The 15,156-nt window shown below is 46.0% G+C and overlaps 1 protein-coding gene across 1 annotated transcript in view; it reads right to left on the bottom strand.

Moving 5' to 3' along the window:
* LOC149337659 (ATP-binding cassette sub-family C member 3-like) overlaps window positions 1–14,744 on the bottom strand; it is a 215,614-nt gene extending 200,870 nt beyond the window's left edge. The window contains exons 1-2 of the mRNA XM_089553474.1: window positions 14,712–14,744; window positions 7,421–7,579 (exon numbers count right to left, since the gene is read on the bottom strand). Of these exons, the coding sequence (XP_089409600.1) occupies window positions 7,421–7,579; window positions 14,712–14,744 (192 nt within the window). The remainder of the gene's footprint in view (window positions 1–7,420; window positions 7,580–14,711) is intronic.
* Between the last annotated feature and the right edge of the window lie 412 nt (window positions 14,745–15,156).

Below are 15,156 nucleotides of genomic sequence, written 5' to 3'. Positions count from 1 at the left end.
AGCACATCACTAATAGTGAGTGCCACTCCGGTTCGTACTCAGTCTGGGCATACTCGTCTCTTAGATGAACAACCATTCCACTGAAGTGATCCTTTGTAGACACAACAGGTTCACAGCGTCTGTCCATGATGCGGGTTTTCCAGAGGCTGTGAAGTCCAATCATAAAGAACATGTCCAGGGGTTCATCAACAAATGACAGCGCAGTGAGATAGCGAACAGAATGTGGAGTCAGATTAATTCTTTTTTTTAATGTGCGTTGCAGGATATCCCAGAAGAGTACTGCATATTTGCAACTCATGAAACAATGCTCAATTGTTTCTGGTTCATCACAAAGGCGGCAATTAACGGTAGACACAAAAATGCCCTATTTCTCTAACCATGTTCTAACGGTCAACGTACCGGTGTGTAACTTAAAGAAAAAGGTCTTTGTACATGGCGAGACTGGCGTCTTACGTACTCTTTTGAGTACGTCATGTCCCGGTAAACCAAAATACAGAGAGCGGTACATGGGCGGAGGGAAGAGCATACTAATCACATCCTTATACAACTTTTTCCTCGACACTAAAAAAAGGAACTCAGGAGAAAAACGAACAAGTAGGAAACGGACAGCCAAATACCCCTCTTGCATTATGCCCCACAAACACGGACGGTCACAAACATTGGAAGACACAATGAGGTTGGGTAAAACATGAACTAAATTTGTTTGCAGGAATGAACGCACTATTGGGCGTGTAGTGCCACGGAAAAACATGAAACGTGACACTATCTGTCGGACATACAGGTGAACTAGACTAAGGCCACCAGCGCTTACAGGCCGAAAAAGGTTATCACGCCTCATGGATTCAAAAGACGAATCCCACACAAAAGTAGCGAAAACCCTATGAAAACGCTGGATAGAAAGTCTTGCGAAATGAATAATTTGCAGTACATAATATATTTTAGTGACGAGAAACAGATTACAGGCGGTCGCCCTGCCAAAAATTGAGAGGCCATGGGGGACAAACGTTTGAGCATAGCGCTGAAAAGTTGACACGCGGTCTTTCCAATAATGTGCGCTACGCTTATAGGCACTCAAAGGGACGCCAAGGCACTTTGGTGGCTGGAGGTATGCTGGTGGTCCATGTTATACCAGCATATTCAGCAGGTGTCGAACCCCAGCTACCAAACCAAAGACCGCAACTCTTAGAGCGATTAATCCGACTTCTTGACACCGAACCAAAGTCCTCCGTTAAACGAATAACCTCATCGATGCTTGGCTTATCAGTACAAAAAACGCAAGGTCATCTGCATAAGCCAACACCTTCAGTTCGTGGCCCATTATTCGGAAACCACTGACAGCTCTACTGTTGATAACACTTATGCAAAGTGGCTCCAAGTATAATGCGAACAGGAGCGGAGACAGTGGGCACCCTTGTTTCACCGAAGACTGAATTGGGACTGGTTGCGAGAGAGCCATTAACAATCAAGCGCGTGGTACAAGATTTGTAACAAAGGCGTATGCCAGTAGAAAGTATTGAACCGAGATTGACGTGATTTAAAAGTGCAAAAAGAAATGAATGTGCACACTCTATCAAATGCCTTTGCCAGGTAAATTTGGAGCATTGTTAATTGCTCTTGAGCGTCACTGCAATACTGCAACACCGTACGCACTACATGTAGGTTAGATTGTATTGATCGTCCCCGCAAGCCACAAGTTTGATGAGGCCCAATCAAAGTAGACATTGCAAGCTGCAGCCGATTTGACAGTATTTTAGCAAAAATCTTATAATCTACATTATAAAGCGTGATTGGTCTGTAGCCATCTACAAATCGAAGTTTTTCCTTATCCTCGGTTTTTGGTATAAAGACAATATGACTTTTCGTAAATGACTGAGGCAGAAATTCAACTTCAATATTTGTCTCAAAAATTTGAAGCAGGACAGGGGCTAGAACGAATTTAAATGCCTTGTAAAATTCTCCTGAGAGGCCGTCAGGCCCCGGGGTTTTCTAAAGCGGCAATTGATCAATTGCATCTTGCAATTCACCAAGGCTTAAAGAGCCACTTATTGCCTTGCACTCATCCTCATTGAGTGGGCTAATCATGGACACCAATCGCGCTATATGATCATCGTCAGCAGTGCTAGACGTGGCAGCAAACAGAGCTATATTGGTTTTCAAACTTGGTAACTATGACATCTGTACTTGTGACCAGGGCACTACCATAGTAGAGCTCTGAAATTCGCTTGGCAGCCACGTGACGACGCTCATCTAGCAAGGCCTGTCTAGTAGGCTCCTCAGAGTGCAGAGCACGGTTGCTGCGGGATCGTACACGGGCCGCACGATAGCGTTCTGCATCAAACTTCTGAAGGTTGCACTTAACAGCACCAATTTCCTCTGTGTACAAGCCAGGAGCCTCATATTCAAGCGCATGCAGATTATAAAGACTCTGAAGTAACCTTTCTCCTCACCATGCCTAAGATAAGACTTCACAGAGCCGATCTCAATAGCTATGCTACGAACTTCTAGCTTAAACATCTCCCAAGCTGCAAATAATGGGACATCCATGCCCAAGCAAGATTCCAAAGCTGTCATCACTCGCTGCTGAAAATGGTCATCATTTAGAAGCTGGGAATTAAGCTTCCACAGTTCCCACTGCGGCTGAAATTTGGGACGGGCACATTCTCCAATCCGCGCAATGACCATAGCATGATCTGGGAAAGAAACAGGCTTGACATCACATGAAATGTGATCTACGGAGATCTACGGATACGTAAATGCGATCAAGGCGTAAATGTGACGCTCCTCTGATGTATGTGAAGGCGGATGACAATCCGGCTATATGCGTCGTGTTAAACTGCCCCACACTCTCCCGCTGTTCATTGAGCATCGTCGTCTTCGTCGAATTCCATCAGCGGCGCGAAGACGTGGGTAGAGAACTCAGTCTTTATCGTCGCCGTTAGCGTTCATACAATTCTGCTTTCCAACGCTTACAAAATGCACCGAAAATTCTCTTTAATTTTTTGCACCGTTTCTCATCGGAACAGATCGTGTGCGCCAAAGGTTTCGCATTGCGTGCGAAATCCGTTCTGTATCACCGGTAATAGTTGCACAAGCTCAGAACTCAGCTTTCCTGTTGGCATGTTGTCGGAATAGGGCGATGGTGGCTGTTTCTGCGCTCCAAAGATTACTCCGTCTGTACAGAATAAATGCAGCGCAGGATGCGGAACGAAGACCGCAGATGCGACGCACTCACAGTTGTCTGGATGTTGGACCGTTCTTTCATTTGCGTAGTATTTGTTCTGTAAATGATCCGTAGCGACTAGACAAGCTCGATATCCTTGCACATACTGCATCCTTGCTGACGGCGTCGCTTAGGGACAGCGACTAATAGGAAATTTGGCTCTTTTCTTCTTTCAGATTTATGCGCGAAGACGACCGTGTCGGGTACTGCCTGTGGACTCGTTTGGGTTTCAAGGAAGTTGGTTGTGGACACTACGGCATTTCTAGCGCAAAAGAAACAGCGTCTACCGTTCGAGGCCTGCAAGCCCCGTGTCCATAACTCATTGGAAAAGTTGCTGTGGTAGTGTAAAGCTCGAACGGCGTAACATTAAAGTCGAATTCCAGCCTCTATAGCCAGTATATATGTAGCCGACTTTATTCTGCCAGATTATGCTCCCGAGGTGCATCGATGAACAGTGCTTTGAATCACAGAGTCGGTTGAGGGTGGACGTCTTTTTTTTTTCACTTAGAGATGAGTTTCAGACGTTCGGGCTATGATATTACCGAAGTTGGAGGAGAAGAGATGTGATAGAGGCCTTTGTTCTGGAGTGCGCCAAGTTAGGCTTATATGATGATTAAAAGACGAAAACTTCCCGTGTCTATTCTTCAGGAGAACAAGAAGCTGCTGTCGAAGTACTCTTCGAAGGCTAGATGACATCCTATGCGACCAGGTGGGCTCGGCATTCCTGTATTCACACTTCATACGGGTCTTGGCGGAGGGAACGGCGGTGTTTGTAGTTTGCGAGTAAATGATTTGCTATAGGTGCTTGTCGGAGCTTGCGAGATGGGCGAAAAGCAATCATTGCAACAATTAAGGAGCCTTCGTAGGAGTTCTCGTCTGTCCGCGGGTAGAAGCAAGGTTAAATTCATAGGTTGGCTGTGGGGCTTTGGGAAGCCTTCGCGACGTGACAAAAGACGAACGTATTGCTCAGTTGTGTTCAGAAAAGAAAAAACAGCGCTAAATTCTACACAAACCACACAGAAAGACGGACAGGACGGGCGCTAACTCCAACTAAGTTTATTGAAGGCCACATGTAGCATATATATAGCCCGAAGAAGGTGAACCCACGTGGGAAATGCGCATGCTTTCACCTTCTTCGGGCTATATATATGCTACATGTGGCTTTCAATAAACTTAGTTGGAGTCAGCGCCCGTCCTGTCCGTCTTTCTGTGTGGTTTGTGTAGAATTTAGCGCTGTTTTTTCTTTTCTGAACACAATGTCACACCAACTAGCCCAGCAAAAGGTATTGCTCAGGTCAGCAATTTCACCCAAGGAGACGACAGACTTGACACTGATTATTTCTGTGTGTTCATGTGTGGAGTTGGTTAAAAAATCACTAAGTTTTCTATGGTAGCTTACACCCTATCTATGCTGGGTCACTAAGAACGCCACTATGTAGTACAAATTTTGAATCAGTGCATTCGGTTACGGAGGCGTACTGCTCCTGGGATGTCAATATTTTTACGGGCAAACTTATTAAGGCCGGTGGCGTATGAATGTTATCTTCCTGCAATCTCGCTGCTGGCACGTCTTTCCCACTGCGAAGCTCAGCACTCCAGTTCTCTCTCGATTCGGTTGTGTGAACACGACCAAAATTATATGGGTGCTTGTGGAGCGTTTTTCATGCGCACAGTTTTGTCGAGTGCAAACAGGATGCGATGAAGTGGATTCATCTGTTGCGGGGAAAAATGTAAGCAGGGCGAGCGGCGAGTTGCGTAAATATGTGCCACAAGCGCATCCGACATCTGTGCCAGCAGGTCACGGGTCGAAAGGCACGCCAGCTGTAGTTGGGAGCCTGGCTTCAACAAAGCGAACTTCCGAGGCGCGCAAAAAGGGGAGATGAGTCTTGTAAACTAAAAAAAAAAGTTTGCGCCAGTACACCGTGCAGAGTATCGACTCTTAGAAAAAGGAATTAAAGCATAACTGAACACGTTACGCTGTTGATATCACAGAACAATTATGTGCTCTGATGTCCCAAGCGGGCACATGGGATAGAAGGAACAGCGTAGTGGAGGGTTCCGGAATATTTGTTTGCGACTGCGGATTTTAACGTACGCTGACATGGAACAGAGCAGGGGCTCCTTTCGTGCTTCACATCTATCGAAAGGAGTGCTCCGTGGCACGGATTGAACGCGGACCCTCCGGATCAGGAGTTTTAACTGGGCTGAAAGAACATGTTTCAAGTGTGTGTTCTACGCACTTTGCACTTTAATTCACTGAGTGAATATTCCTGTGAAAATGCGAGTTTGCTTTTCGTGCAACCTTCGCAGACTTGTAGCGCTCCTTTGAAGCTGGAACCCAGGAGTTGTATGCGTCATAAATAAGGCTACTCTCCAGCGCACTCCATGATAGGGATACGGTAAGGGGCCTAATTACCAAAAATACGCACTATCATGCTTGACAACGGACGCAGATTTCTATCTCAAAACGTATGAAGTTGGTGAAGTTACCAAGATTTTCACTGAAGATTCTATCACTTGACCCTCGTACGTACAAGACCGCCGCTGTCGCATTGAAAGTCTACTATTGCCAACTTCATGAGATTCACTGGTCACTGACCATGGGCAAACAAAAATGACGTTTCGGGAGCGCTACGGCTCCCTTGTTCACAATGAGCAACCTGCTCGACGTCCCGGGCTTTTTGTAGCGGTTAGTATCGTTTTTAGACATTTAGCGTAGATAGGGTGCAATGTGCCATAATTCTTATTTATTGTGTTAGGCGTAGCCTGGATGATTAGTGACTCGAGATTTCGGCGGGCTGATACATTCTTTTTTTTTTTGTTGTCACTATATCTGCTTCATCCCAGTTAATTTCATGGCCAGTCTCTTGCGCATGCTCCGCGACTGCGTTCGTTGTCGCTTTTCCTTTTCGTACGTCGCGCTGATGTTCTTTCAGGCGTCTCGTGAGATCTTTCGTTTCGCCTATGCAAACTGATCAACAGTCGGCGCAGGCGCTTTTGTAAACGACGCCGGGAAACTTTGCACGAGGGAGCTGATATTTCACGTTTACCAGCTCCTTTCTTATCTTGCTTGTTGGTACATGTGCAACATGGACGCCGTGCTTGCGGAACATCCGCGCCAGCGCCTCGCTGATCCCTGATATATCCGGGATAGGGGCTCGCTTCGATTTCGGTGCGTCGGCACTTTCGTCTTCCCTGGCAGTAGGCATCTTCGATGGAGCCAATCTTCTTTTCGTGTTCCGAATGAAGGAAAGCGGATAGCCGTTTCTTTTTAAGTCATTTTCCACGGTCTTCATTTCGTGGTGTAGGGCTGCGTCTTCACTGCAGACTTCCCTGGCGCGGTTGATTAGAGATGCAACCACTGACCGCTTGTGACTGACTGGGTGCGCTGAATTGAAAGTTAGGTATCTTCCAGAATGCGTCCGTCGGTTTCCGGTAAACGTTAAAACTAAGACCAGTCGGAGTACGTGTTACCACAGTGTCGAGGAACGGAAGGCAGTCGTCGGTCTCTTCCTCAACAGTAAAGTTGATCGAGGGCTGAATGGCGTTGAGCTGATCGAGGATAATGCGCGTGTGCTTTCGGTCTATGACGCAGAAGCAGTCGTCCACATACTCACTGACCAGTGAATCTCATCAAGCCGTGATTCCTGACCAGACGGTATGCCGTCGAACTCTCGACTATATTGTCAACTTCAGCAATTCAGTATGTTTCTAGATGGGGAAATGCTTCCATTGCAGACAGTAGGCATTGTATATTTAGTGTGATGGAAATATGCCCTGGGCGTTGGGCAGCATCCTTTGTGGCTAGGCCATCGTCCCTGAAGTTGCAGCACGTGATAGAAGATTCTCCTCTATTGTGGGAAGGAGGGTTCGGCAACGACCTTGCACGGTTGCCGAAACCAGCACCCATAATAGAATAGTTATTTACCATTACACTGGTGGTCTTCAGAGAGGCATAATGTAAGGATGGTGCAATCACGGTATATATGCAAGCGCGATTAGAAAAACAGCACCAAATTCGTAAGCAGAAAAAGTGATAGGTTCCGATAGTAGACTAGAAAATATCACCATTAACGCAAAGGTCATGCAGAAGAACAATGCGTCGTGGAACACAATAAGTGTTAAATGCCTGTCGACTAGACTCCGGACGTGCACGTGTCTCCGCACCTATATTTTCCCCCACAGCGCGTATGGGCTCACCATGTGGGTGATGTCGAGTAACGTCCAGCACGGGCCGCCGGCAGTCGCGGTGTAGTTGTTGCGAGCGGTCTGGGCTGCACCGAAGAGCGCTAAGATGGCGAGGGGTGTGCACTTGAGGAGAACAGCTGCAATCTCGGCAGGGCGAAGCACGTCCATCGTCTTCCTAACATAGAAGGCAAAAAGAAATTCTGAGGGTTGTAAATGTGCTGCAACTGACTCGCCCTCCGTGGGCACAGAAAGGTTTTTGATTAAAGAAAATGGCGCAGTAACTATGCCCCATCTCGATGGTGACGTTAACCACACAATAAGGGAACTGATGAATGAGGAAATGAAGTAAAAAGGAAGGAAAAGGTTCTGTTGCGGAAGACTCCGGAGTGATTTCGACCACGCAGGGTCTTTACCGACATTGACATCGCACCGACAGGAACGGTATGAATGTGGGAGTGAAAAACGTTTGAGGAATAGAGGACGAAAGAGAGATAGAGGCGCCATGGTGGCGGACTCCAAGTTAATTTAGACCACCCGGGGCTGTTTAACGTACGCTGACATCGCGCAGTACATGGGCGTGTTTTGATTTTATCGTCATAGAGAAGATGCTGCCTTGGCTGGGATTTGACCCCGTCCCTCACTTTCAGGAAATGAGCAATAAACCTGCGCTTAAAATTAGTGCATCGGCAAAACTCATAGCCAGCTACTCGTGACAAGCGCTTGCAGTTTCCTTGGCTGCATCACGTGGCGCATGGCTTTTAGCATTACAAAATACCGCGTTCACAGCGTCGGTGGCGTAAGGAAGGGAACAGAACGTGATAGACGGCCTGCCTTTCAGCTCTCCACATAATCGCCATCCACGTTTTTCACTGATGAAAGCAAAAGATCAGTACATCCCAAGCGACAGTGTAATGTATTTTTCTATTCAAAATGAGACCTGAAGAGTAGACGCGACAGAGCTTGTCCTTGTTTGCCCTTTTTATTTCTTTTCTTTCTCATTTCTTACCCATCACGCATCCAAATCACATTACCGACTACCAATGAGCGATCACAATTATCGACTAACAATCACACACATTATCTAGGTTACGCTGCATGGCATACTCGACCACTAAGTACTCCTAGACAAAGGCATCATTTGTTTCGCTGCAATGAAGCACCATAACAGACCGTTTTCATTCCGCGCAATTTCTGACGCATAATTAGGATATGTGGATTAGTTTTGCATAATTAGAGTAACATCAGCACACATCCCGAACACACGTACGAAGTCACACAAATCCCAAAGTGTTCACTAGGTACCTAACTAGCACGTTTTTATTGTTATTTTTGCCGCTATTTCCACGCAATAAAGAAAAACAAGACCCCTCGCGGCCTATGCGGGCTGTGCCCGATCAGAACGCAGGGTGCCTGGGTTCGAAGACCAATGGCGGCTATTCACTTTCAATGATTTACTTAAATATTCTGATTTTCAAAGTTCTTGATTTTTTCCGAATGGCCTACGACAACGAGCAATGCCGGGTTTCCAGCAGAATGAGCTCTTTACGCTTTCGTGTGAAGTGCATTTGCGTCATTAATTCCTGAAAAGTCGCAGCAACCTTTGGAGGTTCTTTAAATAATCCAGTTTTAGCCTAGCTAATATTGAAGTAGATAGGCACTTAACCTAAGTCCGCGGGGAAGAGAACGAAGGTAAAACTTTTTTTTGCACATTATATTAGACCGAATGCCCAGCATGGTTCAGGACCAGTTCAGTGGTGGTGAAACGCGGTTATTCACGCCTACATTCAGTATGTTTATGAAATTTCGCAATTTACTAAACATTTTTACCTACTGTAGGCACAAAACAAAGCCAAGTGCCATGCACGGACTTATGGAATAGAATTTTAGTGCATACCTCCTAAATATCTTGGCATTTCACTCCACGGAGTAATCTCAAGTGCACATTGCTGGAGGGAGCTGGTTATTTGAGCGTCATGAACAGAATTTTCTTCCGCATCCGCTTTAAATTTTTGCTCCAGCCCAGGCCTGGAGCGCGCTTGCGGCGACAAAAATGCAATGCGTATTGAAGATCAACCCTTCGCTACAAATTTAATTAAATATTTTCATCGAATTTGTCGGGCGCTTGTATGGACATGCATTTCCGCGCCGATAACCATCTCATGCCCTTTTCTGCAGGAAGACTCGGGAAGTGCACCTGTGTGTGAGACAGACTGTTACTTTTTTACTTTTGTAAGTGTTCCTACCCGCTTCTGAGGTTATTCTTGCCGGTTGAGTTCAGGACCCTGCGTTCCAATTTAGTGCACTCTTGAAATTTTATTCACCACTTTGTTTTTACAAAGATTTATGGGGAAGTTTATGCTTCAGTGTGGTTTGCACACTATGCTTTTCAAAATTAGTATTTGTATTCCTTGGCGCGCAAGAATCTATGCTGATTGAAGATATCGATACTCTTTCCGCCTTCTATTAATCTACTTTGTTATCAAGTAGAATAATGTGTCAATACTGGTACGTAAAATGTCCATTTATCTGTGCACCAAAACATTTCCCTGCACGCTGCACATGAAATATGTGCAGAGTGGCTTAAAATGAAATACATTTTTGTCTCTTCTCTACCTGTAGTAATTGTGATATACAAGAAATTATCAAACAATGCTTTATTAATCCTAATGAGCCATTTAGCTTCAGGATGTGCTACTAAAGAAACTAAAGAATGATTGTTTTACCTTCTCAGAGCATGCGATAGCGTGTGGCTTGTTAAGACGAATAAGAACGTCAAGACCTGATTTCCCAAGTGGACTTCACAGTCGGTGAAGAACGTTCTTGTTAGGCCGTAACACTCAACCTGCCGGTATCCAAGAAAGAATTTTGGGCTTTTAGGCGAATGATGCTCTACCTAAAGGACATTTATCAAAAAGTGACTTTCGAGCCGACTGCCTTCCATTGAACCTATGTCGCCCTTTCTTGTCGCCCTTTTAGTAGTGTTTCCTGTTGACCTAGAGCAACACGGCTATTTGTTCAATCCTTTGTAAATAGCTTGTGCATAGAGCCACTTTCGGCGCTAAACTCTGGTAATAAATAGCACATGACGAAAAAAACTGATAGTCCAGCGCTCTACGGCCTCCGGAGAAGAATTTTGCTTTATTTGCGTCTCCGGAGATTAGAATCCTGCTCTGAAGTTTTCTGTCGTGGACACCATTCAGACGGAAAAGGTCGGATGGTTTCATAAACTTTCGGCTATATGTTCGGCTTCATAATTTGCCCCCCAGGTTCGCTGAAGTTTCCGAACAATGTTGGTCGAGATTTGAAGCTAAAAACATTTTATGTCTAAAACTCCAATGAAGCAACCCTTCCTAGTGGTTTGGTTTGGATTATAGGGGTTTAACGTCCCAAATCGACTCAGGCTATGAGGGACGCCGTAGTTAAGGGCTCCGGAAATTTCGGCCACCTTCCTAATGATGTTAACAGTTGGCGCATACACGTACTGCTTGGCGGCGGCAGAGCTATGCTACTGCGAAAATTTCTCTCAACACGCACCTTTTAATCCGGCCACGGGAGCCGCGCTGCATGCGGGCGAAAAGCGAAAATTGTGGTATATTTGAATTTTTTGGCGCGTCTTCATTTGTGGTTGTAATTCATTTTACAGCGGTGAATACACCAAATTTTTCGCGTCTCCTTTGTTGTGAATGGTGCGCAAGACATTACTAACTATTAATTACAACATATCAGCATGTAATGTGATTATTGTTACAAGGCTCTTCCCCTACCCCGGAAGTTGTCACGCTGGGACTTCCGAGTGTAATACTAATTCTTTAACAAACGTTGCATACAATATGTGCTGAAGAAATATGAAACTTAAGACGTGAAATTCTCGAGTGCTTGGTGTGTAATGGATCGTTAGTGCGTGCGGGGCCGTTAGTACCGCTAATTCTTTCTCAGCATTCAGCCGCTGCCGTCTTCAATGGACCCCCCCCCCCCCCGGCGGGAGGGGGCGGCGGGGTGCGCTCGAAGCGAAAAGTCACATTTCTGGGAACGATGCGCGGCCGCGAAGGCGCCGGTCCGTGCGGGTGTCCATCGCCCTTTGGGGCCGATTCTCGCCTGCTATCCGGTGAGCGCTGAGAGCCGCCGCAACGCCGATCGCCCCTCTCGTCTTAACGGACATCAGATGCGACACAAACTCGCGACAAACGTCTGGTTCGAAAGGTCTGCAGACATTCTGAAGATTAAGCACTGCCGGACGGAACGGTGTCAGTCCGCTGTTGACGAGGGGGCAATAAAAATGACGAGTAGGCGACAGCGCGGCTAGCCGAGGAAACGAAGGCCTGAGTTGAGTGTCGCGACTGACCGGTGTCGGTAAGGCGCCGACTAAACAGCTCTGGGAAAGCTAAGTCGCCTAGGAACGCGGGTCCGAGCTCGCAGTGGCAGTTACGGCGGTAGCTGCCCGTTTGAGCCGGATAATACCTAATTCCGGGACGACGCCAAGGTCGAGGGTCATCGGGGAAACCGACCGCACGTGTTGGCACGAATGTGTGTTTGTGTTTTCTTTTTCTTTTATTTTTGCTAGGGAGAGAATGTTTTACCCTGCACGTGCTGGCACGGCTGTGTATTTTCTTTTGCTTTTATTTTGAGGTGGAGAGAATGTTTTACCTTACAGGATCTGGAGGGCTGCCCATGCTCTCGACAAACCAATCATGTGAAGAGTGGAACATAATTGGTTGCTACCAGATGTGGGCCGGGCATTTAGGTCTTTAAAACCGGGCCCCCGATCCTGAAAAAGGGTTCTGGGCTAAGGTCAGATGTAATGCATCTTCGGCTATGCCGAGTAAGGGCCTCCCTTAGTTTTAGCCAGTTCCAGCCTTTTTGTCTTTTTGCCGCCTAACCTAGTGCCGAAACCTGTCTGTAATGAAAATTTCCGTACATAAGTTTCAAGTATTCCCTTTATCCCTGCATCGCAACTCATCGCAACACCGTCTCTGACGGGGCAACCCTGGTGCGACGATAGCGCTTCAGTCTTCCAGTTGGACAAACCGTCTCTGGCGGGGCGCCTTTGTGCGAGGAAGGAAGATAAAGAGAACAGTGAACTTTATTGTAAGGATTTTGTAATCAGATTGTTTTCCCACTTGGTTAGGTTCATCATTCGAATGGTGGTTATATCCTCACAAGTATAGCATGATATCGTCTGACGCGTATATGAACTGCGCTTGAATAAATAGTTTCTCACTCGATGCCATTCTGTGTTCTTGAAGCGGCTAGCATAAAAGCTGGAGCGAATTAAACGGACAAAGCATAGATTGTTTTCTCTTATACTTATCTCGTACTCGTGACATCCCACCGACCGTTTGACTACTGAACCCGAAAGCGAAATCATACTAGGAAATGTGATCCCATTTACATGATGTACTGAGTGCACGCGAATTTCGCGCGGTCAAGTCTGTACACTAATGCATGACGTGTCATTAGAAAGCGAAAACACGCAGAAAAGATTGTTTATCGACCACACTTTCCTTGCTCTACTTATGCCTGGTGCCTCAGCTGCCGCGGCAGAGCGGATGTACAGCGCGATACGAGAGGGCTATCTGTTCGAACCCGGACGTGCGTTTTCCTGCTCTGTCCAGTCTTCCCAACCGAAATTCTCCTGCCAGGAAACTACTCAGGTTTTTACAGGTTTTTTCTTGTGTTCCTTGCGAAGTGTTTTTTTTTTTAAATAGTCAATTTTCGTGGCGGTATTTGCCTGCAATACAGTAAGGCCGTCAGTTCGCGACTGCAAAGCAAGTGATTATGCATCGCAATCTATTGCCAGTACCGTCCTGATTTTCTCTGCAGGTTCATAGTCAGTGCAACACTAACATTTTACGCCTCCCGTGCACTAAAATTGTGAGTACCATGGCGAGCAGAATTTTCACGGTTCGGTTTTGTTGAGGTTACAAAAACAAAAAGGTCCAAAAAAAAAAGAAACTGCCACGAAACTGGTAAACCATATACCAAACGTGTCGTGGCACAAGCGTTGAAAAGCATTAAAATAATTCCGTGAAATATTATCTTTACTCACGTTGAGTTCAACTGCGACTTTTTTCACAGTTTACATCAGCGAAATTGAAGCGAAGGTTTTCTCCCATGAAAGAAGGCTCGGATAAAATCACGTTAGTTCGCGTTGAGCACCTTGATTTTCGACATTACGACGACGGTAAACCTACGACTTGCCTGCCGTTTAATTTTTAGTAGATTATGCCCTTTTAACTGTACATCGGTTCCAGTGGTCATGTTTTTGTGTCTTCCTTTGTCCCAGTTTCAAATCGCTTTGTTCTAATCAATCTAAGACTTGCTTTGCATAGAGTGCTTGCTATACTACTTGCATTTATACGATATAGGCTCTTAGGTATTTATTATTGTTGCCGCGATGCGGCATAGACAAGACTAACCCGTTTTAACGCCATTGATGCTTCAAAATTACAACTTTATAGAATGGCTGAACCTTCATTTCAGAAGCTGTTAGCTTCGGAGTCAATACTCACAGCACAGAGTGACAATACCCTTCTTTCGTTGAACATACGCAGCAGGACAAGGTTCCTACCATTTCATAATTCTCAATAGTTAGGCGCGAAATAAACAATAGTATGGAACGAAGTTGCACACAAATTGCAATGAAAACGAAGTGGTTCATTATCCCCTGCAATGAGCTGGTAGGAAAAAGAAATCTATAGAAGAAACATGCTTCCTCTGGACCGTGTACTTAAATTGTAACGACCTCTGTCATGACGTATTCGCATCGTTGAGAAAGCCACGCAGATATCTGTGGCCACAAATGCGGGACAAAAATCACGCATTGCAAAAACGAGTGGCGCATGTCGAACATTGAAGAATGTGGCTAAACACTACGACCTGGAATCTGGGATAACCAATGAATAATACGCATTCCACAGCAGACAGCTTGTAGATGAGAAGCTTTAACCCTCTCCCTCTTCATGTGTTCGAAGTTTGGTCGCCTGTAGGCCCAAACAGCTTCAGAGTAAGAAGCTCACCTGTGACACGTTGCATTCAGAGGCGGGAAGGAAGACTACTGCGCGTGCGATGCCATCAGCGTTTAGGGAGTTGAAGGCAGTGAAGTTGGCGAGGAATAAATGCAAGTTGGCCGATGAAGACACAGTTCTTACAAGCTGTCGATTCGTGAACTGAACTGGTACGGTCGACTAATCGCTAAAACAGCGGTCGTGATCCTTGCTGAAGCAAATCTGGCACAATACAAAAATGATCGGGCGCAAAAAAAGAAACAAGCACATACGCTCCAATCAAGCTATAAGGGGCGCACCTGCGCCTCACTACGCACGCCGCAAAGCAGCATCGCACAAAAGCAAAGTATTCCCGTACTGAAAACGATGGCGACCTTTGTAAACTGTACCGCTTTGCTCAGAGCTAGTCGCATCCAGAGAGCGGTCTGCGCGTTAGAGGGGAGAAAGAGAGAGAGGGAGGCTCCAATATAGAAATGCAGAGACGGCAGACGGTACAGTCAATTAAAATTTAGGCGATCATCCCAGGGCATTTAACCTGAGCGACATGCCGGTCTTCGTACAGGATGTAGACTGGCGCCACCAGGAGATAAGTGAGCTGAGCAATAAAACAGAAAGAAAAGCAAGATATGCAATAAAACTAAATAAAACGCGCCAACGAGAAAACTGTACCATGAGCTCATGAGCGGCCATGAAAGAGGTTGAAATCGGTTTCAGGGAGAGGTTAAAGCTCTGTAAGATTTAAAA

This window comes from Amblyomma mixtum, chromosome 7, assembly GCF_055824585.1.
Source record: "Amblyomma mixtum isolate Tamu chromosome 7, ASM5582458v1, whole genome shotgun sequence".
Taxonomy (NCBI): Eukaryota; Metazoa; Arthropoda; class Arachnida; order Ixodida; family Ixodidae; genus Amblyomma; species Amblyomma mixtum.
The sequence above is the reverse complement of the archived record's forward strand: the minus strand, read 5'-3'. Positions and strand labels throughout refer to the sequence as shown.